Source organism: Chiloscyllium punctatum, chromosome 31, assembly GCF_047496795.1.
Source record: "Chiloscyllium punctatum isolate Juve2018m chromosome 31, sChiPun1.3, whole genome shotgun sequence".
Classification (NCBI taxonomy): domain Eukaryota; kingdom Metazoa; phylum Chordata; class Chondrichthyes; order Orectolobiformes; family Hemiscylliidae; genus Chiloscyllium; species Chiloscyllium punctatum.
In genome coordinates this window covers 76,619,441-76,635,504 of record NC_092769.1, presented here as the reverse complement: position 1 = coordinate 76,635,504, position 16,064 = coordinate 76,619,441, and the positions used below count along the sequence as shown (strand labels likewise).

General features: G+C 60.9%; 1 protein-coding gene across 1 annotated transcript in view; it reads right to left on the bottom strand.

Annotated features, from left to right (window-relative positions):
- LOC140457191 (neuronal PAS domain-containing protein 4-like) overlaps positions 1-5,424 on the bottom strand; it is a 10,120-nt gene extending 4,696 nt beyond the window's left edge. Inside the window, exon 1 of the mRNA XM_072551252.1 lies at positions 5,420-5,424. Within this exon, the coding sequence (XP_072407353.1) occupies positions 5,420-5,424 (5 nt within the window). The remainder of the gene's footprint in view (positions 1-5,419) is intronic.
- Positions 5,425-16,064: the final 10,640 nt, after the last annotated feature.

The following is a 16,064-nucleotide window of genomic DNA, read 5'->3' as shown; positions in this document are numbered from 1 at the left end:
CCCCCTCTGCCCTCCCACCCCTCCTTCCCTCCCCCTCTGCCCTCCCCTTCCCCTCCCCCCCATCTCCTCCCCTCCCCCCCATCTCCTCCCCTCCCCCCTCTGCCGTCCCCTCCCCTCCCCTCCCCCCTCTGCCGTCCCCCTCCCCTCCTCCCCCTCCCCCTCTGCCGTCCCCCTCCCCTCCTCCCCTCCCCCTCTGCCGTCCCCCTCCCCCTCCTCTCCTTCCCTCCCCCTCCCCTCCTCCCCTCCCCCCTCTGCCGTCCCCTCCCCCTCTGCCGTCCTCCTTCCCTCCCCCTCCTTCCCCTCCCCCTCCTTCCCTCCCCCTCCCCTCCTCCCCTCCCCCCTGCCCGTCCCCTCCTCCCCTCCCCTCCTCCCCCCCCTCCCCTCCTCCCCTCCCCCCCTCCCCCTCTGCCGTCCCCCTCCCCTCCTCCCCTCCTTCCCTCCCCTCCTTCCCTCCCCCTCTGCCGTCCCCCTCCCCTCCTCCCCTCCTTCCTCCCCCTCCCCTCCTCCCCTCCTCCCCTCCCCCCCCTCCCCCCTCTGCCGTCCCCCTCCCCTCCTCCCCTCCTTCCCTCCCCTCCTTCCCTCCCCCCTGCCGTCCCCCTCCCCTCCTCCCCTCCCCCTCTGCCGTCCCCCTCCCCCTCCTCCCCTCCTTCCCTCCCCCTCTTCCCTCCCTCTCCCCCTCCGTAGGTCAGGCAGTGCCTGAGGAATAGAGCTCCCTCTGACCCCAGATTCCCCCAGTACCATGGGACCGTCACTGTAATAACCCCAGCAAGACCATTGGATCCCGGGGCAATTAGGGATGGGTAAGACCTGCTGGATCAGCCAGCGATGCTCACATCCCTCCGGGAAATTAAAGAGTTTTCCCGGCATTCCTGTTCCCATCCCAACCTCGCCGACTGATCATGGAATATCCTCAAAGAGGTGTTGGATATAGCACTGGGGACTAAAGGGAATCCGAGGGAATGGGGATGGGGAGAGGGGAAGCAGGAACAGGCTCCATTGAGGAAGGGTCAGTCCACCTGGAATGTTCACTCTGCTTTCCCTCCACACCTGCTGAGCTTTTCCAACAGTTTCTGTTTTTTCCCTCCCTCAACACTGCAGAACCCCTCCTCCCGTCCCCCTCTCCCTCTGCCCCTCCCCTTCCCCCCCTCCCCTTCTGTCTTCCTCACCCCCACCCCCCTCTCCCCCTCACTTGCATCCCCTCCCCCTCATTCCCACCCCCCTCCCTCACCCTCACCCTCTCTCCATCACCCCTCCCCCTCACACCCCACCCCCTCACCCCCACCCCCCCTCTCCCTCACCCCCACCCCCCTCTCCCTCACTCCCACCACCCTCTCCCTGACTCCCACCCCCTCCCCCTCAATCACACCCCCTCTCCCTCACCCCCACCCCTCTCTCCCTCACCCCCTCCCTCACTCGTACCCCCCCCTCCCTCACTCGTACCCCCCTCCCTCACTCGTACCCCCCCTCCCTCACTCGTACCCCCCCTCCCTCACTCGTACCCCCCCTCCCTCACTCGTACCCCCCTCCCTCACTCGTACCCCCCTCCCTCACTCGTACCCCCCTCCCTCACTCGTACCCCCCCTCCCTCACTCGTACCCCCCCCTCCCTCACTCGTACCCCCTCTCCCTCACCCCCACCCTTTCTCCCTCACTCCCACCCTCTCTCCCTCACCCCCTCTCCCTCAGTCCCACCCCTCCTCACTTGCATCCCCTCTCCCTCACTCCCACCCCCCTCTCTTTTTCACTCCCCACTCCACTCTCCCTCACTCCCATTCCCCTCTCCCTCACTCCCCATTCCCCCTCTCCCTCACCCCACCCCCGTCTCCCTCACTCCCTCTCCCTCACCCCATCCCCTCTCCCTCACTCCCACTTCCCTCTCCCCACCCCCCACCCCCTCTCCCTCACCCCCACCCCCCTCTCCCCTACAGACAAACAGAGGGAAGTAGGGGATAGTGAGACTGACAGAAACAGAGAGTGAGAGAGGGAGTGAGTATAGAAAATGGAGAGACAGAGTGTGATTGGTGGAGGGAGAGAGAGTGAATAAGAGTGGAGGAGGGAGAGAGAGTGTGAGTGTGGGAAATGGGGAGAGAGAGAGAGAGTTTGGCTGAGACAGAGCGACACAATGTCATACGAAATCTGGTGGTTGTCATGGTAGCAGCGACCACATTAAGGGGTTTCATTATCTGTGTCAGGTAATTTTATATAATGTGACATAAATACTCTGATCGTCAAATCCTCCTGAATCTAATGGCTCCGAAAACAGTCAGTGAGCAGTGATGTCAGGGGGCTGTGGAAATGGGAGGACAGTCCTGCTCACAAAGTGCTCAGGCCCTTTGCAGGGAGACGCTGGAGGGTACTCTGAGGGACAGAGCCCTTTCCCAGGGAGAGGTCAGAAGCTCAGCAATGAGCCGGTCTGTTCGTGGGATCAACATGAGGATCACAGCTGGAAGATGGTTGCAGAGCTCCCACTGTTGGATCACGAATGGGAGTCAGTCAGACTGTTGAATATATTCTGGACAGCTCACAATCAGAAACCAAGATGGAGAAAGAGACAACCAAATGTTCCCCTACAACAGTGCCCACTCCCTCAGCACTGACCCTCCGACAGTGCCATCTCCCTCAGCACTGACCCTCCGACAGTGCAGCACTCCCTCAGCGCTGACCCTCTGACAGTGTCCACTCCCTCAGCACTGACCCTCTGACAGTGTCCACTCCGTCAGCACTGACCCTCCGACAGTGCCCACTCCCTCAGCACTGACCCTCCGACAGTGCCCACTCCCTCAGCACTGACCTTCTGAAAGAGTGGCCCTCCCTCAGCACTGACCCTCCGACAGTGTCCACTCCCTCAGCACTGACCCTCTGACAGTGCCCCCTCCCTCAGGGCTGACCCTTCCACAGTGCCCGCTCCCTCAGCACTGACCCTCCGACAGTGCCCCCTCCCTCAGCACTGACCCCTCCGACAGTGCCCCCTCCCTCAGCGCTGACCCTCCGACAGTGCCCCCTCCCTCAGCACTGACCCTCTGACAGTGCCCACTCCCTCTGGGCTGACCCTCCGACAGAGTGGCCCTCCCTCAGCACTGACCCTCCGACAGAGTGGTCCCTCCCTCAGCACTGACCCTCCAACAGTGCCCGCTCCCTCAGCAGTGACCCTCCGACAGTGCCCACTCCCTCAGCACTGACCCAAAGACAGTGCAGCACTCCCTCAGCACTGACCCTCTGAAAGAGTGGCCCTCCCTCAGCACTGACCCTACAACAGTGCGGCACTCCCTCAGCACTGACCCTCCGACAGTGCCCGCTCCCTCAGCACTGACCCTCCGACAGTGCCCCCTCCCTCAGCACTGACCCCCCAACAGTGCGGCACTCCCTCAGCACTGAACCTCCGACAGTGCCCCGCTCCCTCAGCACTGACCCTCCGACAGTGCCCGCTCCCTCAGCAATGACCTTCCAACAGTGCCCCGCTCCCTCAGCACTGACCTTCCAGCAATGCCCGCTCCCTCAGCACTGACCCTCCGACAGTGCCCGCTCCCTCAGCACTGACCCTCTGACAGTGCCCACTCCCTCAGCACTGACCCTCCGACAGTGCAGCACTCCCTCAGCACTGACCCTCCGATAGTGCTCGATCCCTCAGCACTGACCCTCAGACAGTGCCCCGCTCCCTCAGCACTGACCTTCCAACAGTGCGGCACTCCCTCAGCACTGACCCTGTGAAAGAGTGGCCCTCCCACAGCACTGACCCTACAACAGTGCCCCCTCCCTCAGCACTGACCCTCCGACAGTGCCCCCTCCCTCAGCACTGACCCCTCCGACAGTGCAGCACTCCCTCAGCACTGACCCTCCGACAGTGCCCGCTCCCTCAGCATTGACGCTCCGACAGTTCCCCCTCCCTCAGCACTGACCCTCCAACAGTGCAGCACTCCCTCAGCACTGGCCCTCCGACAGTGCCCACTCCCTCAGCACTGACGCTCCGACAGTGCCCCCTCCCTCAGCACTGACCCTCCGACAGTGCAGCACTCCCTCAGCACTGGCCCTCCGACAGTGCCCACTCCCTCAGCACTGGCCCTCCGACAGTTCCCCCTCCCTCAGCACTGACCCTCCGACAGTGCCCACTCCCTCAGCACTGACCTTCTGACAGTGCCCTCTCCCTCAGCACTGACCCTCCGACAGTGCGGCACTCCCTCAGCACTGACCCTCTGACAGTGCCCACTCCCACAGCACTGACCCTCCCACAGTGTCCACTCCCTCAGCACTGACCCTCTGACAGTGCAGCACTCCCTCAGCACTGAACTTCTGACAGTGCAGCACTCCATCAGCACTGACCCTCCGACAGTGCCCACTCACTCAGCACTGACCCTCCGACAGTGCCTGCTCCCTCAGCACTGACCCCCCCGACAGTGCCCGCTCCCTCAGCACTGACCCCCCCCGACAGTGTCCGCTCCCTCAGCGCTGACCCTCAGACAGTGCCCCCTCCCTCAGCACGGACCCTCTGACAGTGCCCGCTCCCTCAGCACTGACCCTCTGACAGTGCCCACTCCGTCAGCACTGACCCTCCAACAGTGCCCACTCCCTCAGCACTGACCCTCTGACAGTGCAGCACTCCCTCAGCACTGACCCTCCGACAGTGCCCCCTCCCTCAGCACTGACCCTCTGACAGTGCCCACTCCCTCAGCACTGACCCTCTGACAGTGCAGCACTCCCTCAGCACTGACCCTCCGACAGTGCCCCTCCCTCAGCGCTGACCCTCCGACAGTGTCCACTCCCTCAGCACTGACCCTCCGACAGTGCCCCCTCCCTCATCACTGACCTTCAGCCAGTGCCCACTCCCTCAGCACTGACCCCCCCCGACAGTGCCCGCTCCCTCAGCACTGACCCCCCCGACAGTGCCCGCTCCCTCAGCACTGACCCTGAAACAGTGCATACTCCCTCAGCACTGACCCTCTGACAGTGCCCACTCCCTCAGCACTGACCCTCCGACAGTGCCCGCTCCCTCAGCACTGACCCTCCGACTGTGCCCCACTCCCTCAGCACTGACCCTCCGACTGTGCCCACTCCCTCAGCACTGACCCTCCGACAGTGCCCACTCCCTCAGCACTGACCCTCTGACAGTGCCCACTCCCTCAGCACTGACCCTCTTGCTGTAGGTTTAGAACATAGAACAATACAGCACAGAACAGGCCCTTCGGCCCTCGATTTTGCCCCGACCTGTGAACTATTCTCAGCTCATCCCCCCTATACTATCCCATCACCATCCATGTGCTAACCTAAGGATTGTTTAAATCTCCCTAATGTTGCTGAGTTACCTACATTGGCAGGTAGGACATTCCACACCCTTACCACTCTCTGAGTAAAGAACCTTCCTCTGACATCTGTCTTAAATCTATCACCCCTCAATTTGTAGCTATGCCCCCCTCGTACACACTGACGTCATCATCCTAGGAAATAGACTCTCACTGTCTCCCCTATCTAATCCTTTGATCATCTTGTATGTCTCTATCAAATCCTCCCTTAGCCTTCTTCTTTCCAATGAGAACAGACCCAAGTCCCTCAGCCTTTCCTCATTTGACCTTCCCTCCAGACCAGGCAACATCCTGGTAAATCTCCTCTGCTCCTTTTCCAATGCTTCCACATCCTTCCTGTAATGGGGCGACCAGAACTGGACACAATATTCCAAGTGCGGCCGCACCAGTGTTTTGTATAGTTGCAGCATGATATTGCGGTTCTGGAACTCAATCCCTCTATGAATAAAACCTAACACACCGTGTGCCTTCTTCACAGCACTATCCACCTGGGGGGCAACTTTCAGGGATCTGTGTACATGGACTCCAAGATCCCTCTGCACATCCACACTACCAAGAACCTTTCCATTGGCCCAGTACTCTGCCTTCCTGTTGTTCTTCCCAAAGTGCATCACCTCACATTTAGCTGCATTGAACTCCATTTGCCACCTCTCAGCCCAATTCTGCAGTTTATCCAAGTCCCCCCTGAAACCTGTAACATTCTTCCACACTGTCCACTACTCCACCGACTTTAGTGTCATCTGCAAATTTACTAACCCACCCACCTATGCCTGCGTCTAAGTCATTTATAAAAATGACAAACAGCAGTGTCCCAAACAGATCCTTGTGTCACACCCACTAGTAACCAGACTCCAGGCTGAATATTTTCCATCAATCACCACTCGCTGCCTTCTTACAGAAAGCCAGTTTCTAATCCAAACTGCTAAATCACCCTCAATTCCATGGCTCTGCATTTTCTCCAATAGCCGACCATGTGGAACCTTATCAAAGGCTTTACTGAAGTCCATGTACACCACATCAACTGCCCTACCCTCATCTACATGCTTGGTCAGCTTCACAGTGAGGTTTGTGAGACACGACCTGCCCTTGACAAAACCTTGTTGACTATCTCCAATCAACTTGTTGCTTGGAACAAATTGTTGTTTCGACCCGGTGTTCTAGCTCCCTGAGTTGTAGAGGTGTTAGAATACTGAACACGGGTCACTGGGCCCCGAAACGTTCACTGTGCTTTCTCCCCACACCTGCTGAGCCAGACCTGCTGAGCTTTTCCTGCAACAACTGTTTCAGATTTCCTGCCTCCACAGTTTTGGTCTGTATTTAGTATTTAACTCACTGCCACTTCTCCCCTTCTTGAAACAGTTCGGTTCTGCTGCTCTCTCTCAGGCTGGATTCCCGTTTTGGTCTGTTTTGCTTGTGGACTGTTGTTAATCTCTCTATCGGTCCTGGTGTTTGACCAGCTAATGGTGCACATTTGTTTGCACAGTCACACCCTGTACTGGAGTGACTTGCTCTGGCTCCAGCTCTGGGTCCCTACTCAAGTTTCGCTCTTTGTGTTTTGAATGCACCCAGAAATCACTGGGATCTCTGTGATGTTGAACATTCCACCCCCCCCCCCAACCCCGATCCACACTCAGTGCCGTGTGTCACCAGATGTACATTCTCTGAGGAAAGGTCAGCGGACCCCCGAAACGTTCACTCTGATTTCTCTCTGCAGACGCTGCCAGACCCTGCTGAGCTTCTCCAGCAACTTTCGTTCCTGTTCAACCTCCCCCCTGCTGATTGTGGCGCTTGCTCTACACACTGTGTGCTGAATCTTTCACAGTTCAGTTCTTTGTCGCAAATATTTGTGTTTTGTGATGTGTTTTAGCACAAGAACAATTCGTCAGTCATTCTGCTTTGTGTTTTTTTTAAAATGAGATTTAATGTTTAACGAGATTTAGGTCCAGACTCTGTCAAAGAAATCCCCCCCCCCCCCTTCCCATCTCTGTTTGTACATAGCAGCAGTGGGAGAGGTGATTTCCTCATGGTATTATTACTGGATTGTTAATGCAGAGACCCAGGATCGAATCCCGCAAGAGGAGATGGTACAATTCCAATTCAATAATAATCTGGAATTGAGTCTCATGATGACCATCGATCCATTGCCAATCGTTGCGACAATCTGATCCATCTGGATCACTAATATTCTTCAGGGAAGGGAACTATCATCCTTACCTGGTCTGGGACTAACGTGACTCCAGATCCACTGTGATGGGGTTGACTCTTAACTGCCCCCCCCTGGGTAATTAGGGATGGCAATACATGCTAGGACTAGACAGCGATACCCTCATCCTGTGAATGAATGAAAGCAGACCTTTCTGCCCATCCACTCTGTGTCCACTAAGGTAGTATAAACTGGCCACTTTCCTGCACCACACCCATGGCCATGAATGTTCAGACATCTCCAAAGCTCATCTGAGTCCTTTTGAAAAGTTTCCCCACCTCAAACTGCATCCCCCCCGCCCCCTCCCAGGCAGAGCATTGCACCCCCCCACCCCGTGTAGGCAGCATGGTGGCACAGTGGTTAGCAATGCTGCCTCACAGCGCCAGAGACCCGGGTTCAATTCCCGACTCAGGCGACTGACTGTGTGGAGTTTGCACATTCTCCCCGTGTCTGTGTGGGTTTCCTCATTCTCCCCGTGTCTGCGTGGGTTTCCTCCGGGTGCTCCGGTTTCCTCCACAGTCCAAAGATGTGCAGGTCAGGTGAATTGGCCATGCTAAATTGCCCGTAGTGTTAGGTGAAGGGGTAATGTAGGGGCATGGGTGGGTTACGCTTCGGCGGGTCGGTGTGGACTTGTTGGGCCGAAGGGCCTGTTTCCACACTGTAATGTAATGTAATGTAATCTAATCTAATCTAATTATTTCAATCTCTGGACACTATGGGATAATTTCCCATGGCCCATCCGCCCTAACCCACCATAAGCTGTGCAGTTTGGGGAAGATTGGCCATGGAAAATTATCCCGTAGTGTCCAGGGATGTGCAGGTCAGGGTGGGTCGGCCGTGGAAAATTATCCCGTAGTGTCCAGGGATGTGCAGGTCAGGGTGGATTGGCCATGGGAAATTGTCCCATAATGCCCAGGGATGTGCAGGTTAGGGTGGATTGGCCGTGGGAAATTGTCCCATAGTGCCCAGGGATGTGCAGGTTAGGGTGGATTGGCCGTGGGAAATTGTCCCATAGTGCCCAGGGATGTACAGGTTAGGGGTGGGTTGGCCATGGAAATTGTCCCATAGTGCCCAGGGATGTGCAGGTTAGGGTGGATTGGCCGTGGGAAATTGTCCCATAGTGCCCAGGGATGTACAGGTTAGGGTGGGTTGGCCATGGGAAATTGTCCCATAGTGCCCAGGGATGTGCAGGTTAGGGTGGATTGGCCATGGGAAATTGTCCCATAGTGCCCAGGGATGTGCAGGTTAGGGTGGATTGACCGTGGGAAATTGTCCCATAGTGCCCAGGGATGTACAGGTTAAGGTGGGTTGGCCGTGGGAAATTGTCCCATAGTGTCCAGGGATGTGCAGGTTAGGGTGGATTGGCCGTGGGAAATGGAGGTTTATAGGGGACGGTGTCTGGGTGGGATGCTCTTCAGCGGGTTGGTGTGGATTTGATGGACTGAATGGCCTGCTTTCACTCTCTCTGGATTCTGAGGGGCTGATTCACCAAAGACCCTCAGGCAGCACCTTCCAAACCCACGGCCACTTCCATCCAGAAGGACAAAGGGCAGCAGATACATGGGAACCCCCACCCCCTGCAAGTTCCCCCTCCGAGACCCTCACCATCCCGACTTGGAAATATCTCGCCGTTCCCCTCAGTCTGGCTGGGTCAGAATCCTGGGATTCCCTCCCTAAGGGACACTGTGGGTCAACCCACAGCACATGGACTGCAGGGGGTCAAGAAGGCAGCTCACCCCCCACCTTCTCAAGGGGGTAACTAGGGACGGGGGGCAGTAAATCCTGGGCACAAGGATGGACCCATTTTGTGCAGAAGTTGAAAGAATGGGGTTATCTGGGGGTCAGATCTACATCAACCTTGCCCACAATGTCTGTATGCCCAAAGGCAAGGAGGGATCAGATGTTTGGTTCTGGACAGTGACCTGATTGGAGAGAGCTGTCAATGCTCCAGCACTGGAGTGATGGGCTGAATGGACTCTCTTCCAAGCAGCAATTGATCCTAGATTTGGTTAGATTCTCCAGCCTCGACGGGGCTCCGAGAAGTATCAGGCCCAGTCACGAACATGTCTGTGCACACATCACACCCCACACTCCCTCCAGCCATGACAGTCAGTGATGTCAATACAGTGTCACAGGGTCAGCTCACCCACATGGCACTGTACCCCAGCAATGTCACTGGGCATTCACCCACATGGCACTGTACCCCAGCAATGTCACTGGGCATTCACCCACATGGCACTGTACCCCAACAATGTCACTGGGCATTCACACCACATGGCACTGTACCCCAGCAATGTCACTGGGCATTCACCCACATGGCACTGTACCCCAACAATGTCACTGGGCATTCACCCACATATCTGATGGTACAGGAGAGCAGTGTGAGCTGACTGGGTTGTTTCTGTAACAGCACCATCTCTCCACGTGTCCATTATTCAGTGATACAGCCATGATCAGGAATAACCGCTCTGAGTGAGTAAACCACTGAGTTATTGCACATGGAACCAGCCTGATGTCCAACATCCAGAGCAGGATGGAGAAGGATCAATGTGGATCAAACAGTCAGCAGCTTTGACATGGAACAAGGTACTCATCCCCCATCCGACTGACAGAGCCCAGTCCCGTCCCCTGACCCTCCGACAGAGCCCACCCCCATCCCTGACCCTCCGACAGAGCCCACCCCCATCCCTGACCCTCCGACAGAGCCCACCCCCATCCCTGACCCTCCGACAGAGCCCACCCCCATCCCTGACCCTCCGACAGAGCCCAGTCCCATCCCTGACCCTCCGACAGAGCCCACCCCCATCCCTGACCCACCGACAGAGCCCAGTCCCATCCCTGACCCACCGACAGAGCCCACCCCCATCCCTGACCCTCCGACAGAGCCCAGTCCCATCCCTGACCCTCCGACAGAGCCCAGTCCCATCCCTGACCCTCCGACAGAGCCCAGTCCCATCCCTGACCCTCCGACAGAGCCCACCCCCATCCCTGACCCTCCGACAGAGCCCACCCCCATCCCTGACCCACCGACAGAGCCCACCCCCATCCCTGACCCTCCGACAGAGCCCACCCCCATCCCTGACCCTCCGACAGAGCCCACCCCCATCCCTGACCCTCCGACAGAGCCCAGTCCCATCCCTGACCCTCTGACAGAGCCCACCCCCATCCCTGACCCACCGACAGAGCCCAGTCCCATCCCTGACCCTCCGACAGAGCCCACCCCCATCCCTGACCCTCCGACAGAGCCCAGTCCCATCCCTGACCCACCGACAGAGCCCACCCCCATCCCTGACCCTCCGACAGAGCCCAGTCCCATCCCTGACCCTCCGACAGAGCCCACCCCCATCCCAGACCCTCCGACAGAGCCCAGTCCTATCCCTGACCCTCCGACAGTGCCCAGTCCCATCCCTGACCCTCCGACAGAGCCCAGTCCCATCCCTGACCCCTCCGACAGAGCCCACCCCCATCCCAGACCCTCCGACAGAGCCCACCCCCATCCCTGACCCTCCGACAGAGCCCACCCCCATCCCTGACCCTCCAACAGAGCCCAGTCCCATCCCTGACCCACCGACAGAGCCCAGTCCCATCACTGACCCTCCGACAGAGCCCACCCCCATCCCTGACCCTCCGACAGAGCCCAGTCCCATCCCTGACCCTCCGACAGAGCCCAGTCCCATCCCTGACCCTCCGACAGAGCCCAGTCCCATCCCTGACCCTCCGACTGTGCCCAGTCCTATCCCTGACCCTCCGACAGAGCCCAGTCCCATCCCTGACCCACCGACAGAGCCCAGTCCCATCCCTGACCCACCGACAGAGCCCACCCCCATCCCTGACCCACCGACAGAGCCCACCCCCATCCCTGACACTCCGACAGAGCCCAGTCCCATCCCTGACCCTCCGACAGAGCCCACCCCCATCCCTGACCCTCCGACAGAGCCCAACCCCATCCCTGACCCTCCGACAGAGCCCAGTCCATCCCTGACCCTCCGACAGAGCCCACCCCCATCCCTGACCCTCCGACAGAGCCCAGTCCCATCCCTGACCCTCCGACAGAGCCCAGTCCCATCCCTGACCCTCCGACAGAGCCCAGTCCCATTCCTGACCCTCCGACAGAGCCCAGTCCCATCCCTGACCCTCCGACAGAGCCCACCCCCATCCCTGACCCTCCGACAGAGCCCACCCCCATCCCTGACCCTCCGACAGAGCCCACCCCCATCCCTGACCCTCCGACAGAGCCCACCCCCATCCCTGACCCTCCGACAGAGCCCAGTCCCATCCCTGACCCTCCGACAGAGCCCAGTCCCATCCCTGACCCTCCGACAGAGCCCACCCCCATCCCTGACCCTCCGACAGAGCCCAGTCCCATCCCCCAACCCTGACCCTCCGACAGAGCCCAGTCCCATCCCTGACCCTCCGACAGAGCCCAGTCCCATCCCTGACCCTCCGACAGTGCCCAGTCCCATCCCTGACCCTCCGACAGAGCCCACCCCCATCCCTGACCCTCCGACAGAGCCCAGTCCCATCCCTGACCCTCCGACAGAGCCCACCCCCTATCCCTGACCCTCCGACAGAGCCCACCCCCATCCCTGACCCTCCGACAGAGCCCAGTCCCATCCCTAACCCTCCGACAGAGCCCACTCCCTCAACCCTGACCCTCCGACAGAGCCAAGTCCTATCCCTGACCCTACGACATGTCCCCAGTCCCATCCCTGACCCTCCGACAGAGCCCAGTCCTATCCCTGACCCTACGACATGTCCCCAGTCCCATCCCTGACCCTCCGACAGAGCCCACTCCCTCAACCCTGACCCTCCGACAGAGCCCAGTCCCATCCCTGACCCTCCGACAGAGCCCAGTCCCATCCCTGACCCACCGACAGAGCCCAGTCCCATCCCTGACCCTCCGACAGAGCCCAGTCCCATCCCTGACCCTCCGACAGAGCCCAGTCCCATCCCTGACCCTCCGACAGAGCCCAGTCCCATCCCTGACCCTCCGACAGAGCCCAGTCCCATCCCTGACCCTCCGACAGAGCCCACCCCCATCCCTGACCCTCCGACAGAGCCCACCCCCATCCCTGACCCTCCGACAGAGCCCACCCCCATCCCTGACCCTCCGACAGAGCCCAGTCCCATCCCTGACCCTCCGACAGAGCCCACCCCCCATCCCTGACCCACCGACAGAGCCCAGTCCCATCCCTGACCCACCGACAGAGCCCACCCCCATCCCTGACCCTCCGACAGAGCCCAGTCCCATCCCTGACCCTCCGACAGAGCCAGTCCCATCCCTGACCCTCCGACAGAGCCCAGTCCCATCCCTGACCCTCCGACAGAGCCCACCCCCATCCCTGACCCTCCGACAGAGCCCACCCCCATCCCTGACCCCACCGACAGAGCCCACCCCCATCCCTGACCCTCCGACAGAGCCCACCCCCATCCCTGACCCTCCGACAGAGCCCACCCCCATCCCTGACCCTCCGACAGAGCCCAGTCCCATCCCTGACCCTCTGACAGAGCCCACCCCCCATCCCTGACCCACCGACAGAGCCCAGTCCCATCCCTGACCCTCCGACAGAGCCCACCCCCATCCCTGACCCTCCGACAGAGCCCAGTCCCATCCCTGACCCACCGACAGAGCCCACCCCCATCCCTGACCCTCCGACAGAGCCCAGTCCCATCCCTGACCCTCCGACAGAGCCCACCCCCATCCCAGACCCTCCGACAGAGCCCAGTCCTATCCCTGACCCTCCGACAGTGCCCAGTCCCATCCCTGACCCTCCGACAGAGCCCAGTCCCATCCCTGACCCTCCGACAGAGCCCACCCCCATCCCAGACCCTCCGACAGAGCCCACCCCCATCCCTGACCCTCCGACAGAGCCCACCCCCATCCCTGACCCTCCAACAGAGCCCAGTCCCATCCCTGACCCACCGACAGAGCCCAGTCCCATCACTGACCCTCCGACAGAGCCCACCCCCATCCCTGACCCTCCGACAGAGCCCAGTCCCATCCCTGACCCTCCGACAGAGCCCAGTCCCATCCCTGACCCTCCGACAGAGCCCAGTCCCATCCCTGACCCTCCGACTGTGCCCAGTCCTATCCCTGACCCTCCGACAGAGCCCAGTCCCATCCCTGAACCCACCGACAGAGCCCAGTCCCATCCCTGACCCACCGACAGAGCCCACCCCCCATCCCTGACCCACCGACAGAGCCCACCCCCATCCCTGACACTCCGACAGAGCCCAGTCCCATCCCTGACCCTCCGACAGAGCCCACCCCCATCCCTGACCCTCCGACAGAGCCCAACCCCATCCCTGACCCTCCGACAGAGCCCAGTCCCATCCCTGACCCTCCGACAGAGCCCACCCCCATCCCTGACCCTCCGACAGAGCCCAGTCCCATCCCTGACCCTCCGACAGAGCCCAGTCCCATCCCTGACCCTCCGACAGAGCCCACCCCCATCCCTGACCCTCCGACAGTGCCCAGTCCCATCCCCCAACCCTGACCCTCCGACAATGCCCAGTCCCATCCCTGACCCTCCGACAGAGCCCAGTCCCATCCCTGACCCTCCGACAGAGCCCAGTCCCATCCCTGACCCTCCGACAGAGCCCACCCCCCATCCCTGACCCTCCGACAGAGCCCACCCCCATCCCTGACCCTCCGACAGAGCCCACCCCTATCCCTGACCCTCCGACAGAGCCCAGTCCCATCCCTGACCCTCCGACAGAGCCCAGTCCCATCCCTGACCCTCCGACAGAGCCCACCCCCATCCCTGACCCTCCGACAGAGCCCAGTCCCATCCCCCAACCCTGACCCTCCGACAATGCCCAGTCCCATCCCTGACCCTCCGACAGAGCCCAGTCCCATCCCTGACCCTCCTGACAGTGCCCAGTCCCATCCCTGACCCTCCGACAGAGCCCACCCCCATCCCTGACCCTCCGACAGAGCCCAGTCCCATCCTGACCCTCCGACAGAGCCCACCCCTATCCCTGACCCTCCGACAGAGCCCCACCCCCATCCCTGACCCTCCGACAGAGCCCAGTCCCATCCCTAACCCTCCGACAGAGCCCACTCCCTCAACCCTGACCCTCCGACAGAGCCCAGTCCTATCCCTGACCCTACGACATGTCCCCAGTCCCATCCTGACCCTCCGACAGAGCCCAGTCCTATCCCTGACCCTACGACATGTCCCCAGTCCCATCCCTGACCCTCCGACAGAGCCCACTCCCTCAACCCCTGACCCTCCGACAGAGCCCAGTCCCATCCCTGACCCTCCGACAGAGCCCAGTCCCATCCCTGACCCTCCGACAGAGCCCAGTCCCATCCCTGACCCTCCGACAGAGCCCAGTCCCATCCCTGACCCTCCGACAGAGCCCAGTCCCATCCCTGACCCTCCGACAGAGCCCACCCCCATCCCTGACCCTCCGACAGAGCCCACCCCCATCCCTGACCCTCCGACAGAGCCCAGCCCCATCCCTGACCCTCCGACAGAGCCCAGTCCCATCCCTGACCCACCGACAGAGCCCAGTCCCATCCCTGACCCTCCGACAGAGCCCACCCCCATCCCTGACCCTCCGACAGAGCCAGTCCCATCCCTGACCCTCCGACAGTGCCCACCCCCATCCCTGACCCACCTACAGAGCCCATTCCCAACCCTGACCCTCCGACAGTGCCCACCCCTGACCCTCCGACAGAGCCCAGACCCATCCCTGACCCTCCGACAGAGCCCAGTCCCATCCCTGACCCTCCGACTGTGCCCAGTCCCATCCCTGACCCTCCGACAGAGCCCAGTCCTATCCCTGACCCTCCGACAGAGCCCACTCCCATCCCTGACCCTCCGACAGAGCCCAGTCCTATCCCTGACCCTCCGACAGAGCCCAGTCCTATCCCTGACCCTACGACATGTCCACAGTCCCAACCCTGACCCTCCGACAGTGCCCAGTCCCATCCCTGACCCTCCGACAGAGCCCAGTCCCATCCCTGACCCTCCGACAGAGCCCACCCCCATCCCTGACCCTCCGACAGAGCCCACCCCCAACCCTGACCCTCCGACTGTGCCCAGTCCCAACCCTGACCCTCCGACTGTGCCCAGTCCCATCCCTGACCCTCCGACAGAGCCCACCCCCATCCCTGACCCACCGACAGAGCCCACCCCCATCCCTGACCCTCCGACAGAGCCCAGTCCTATCCCTGACCCTACGACAGAGCCCAGTCCTATCCCTGACCCTACGACATGTCCCCAGTCCCATCCCTGACCCTCCGACTGTGCCCAGTCCCATCCCTGACCCTCCGACAGAGCCCAGTCCCAACCCTGACCCTCCGACAGAGCCCAGTCCCATCCCTGACCCTCCGACAGAGCCCACTCCCATCCCTGACCCTCCGACAGAGCCCACCCCCAACCCTGACCCTCCGACTGTGCCCAGTCCCAACCCTGACCCTCCGACTGTGCTCAGTCCCATCCCTGACCCTCCGACAGAGCCCAGTCCCAACCCTGACCCTCCGACAGAGCCCAGTCCCAACCCTGACCCTCCGACAGAGCCCAGTCCCATCCCTGACCCTCCGACTGTGCCCAGTCC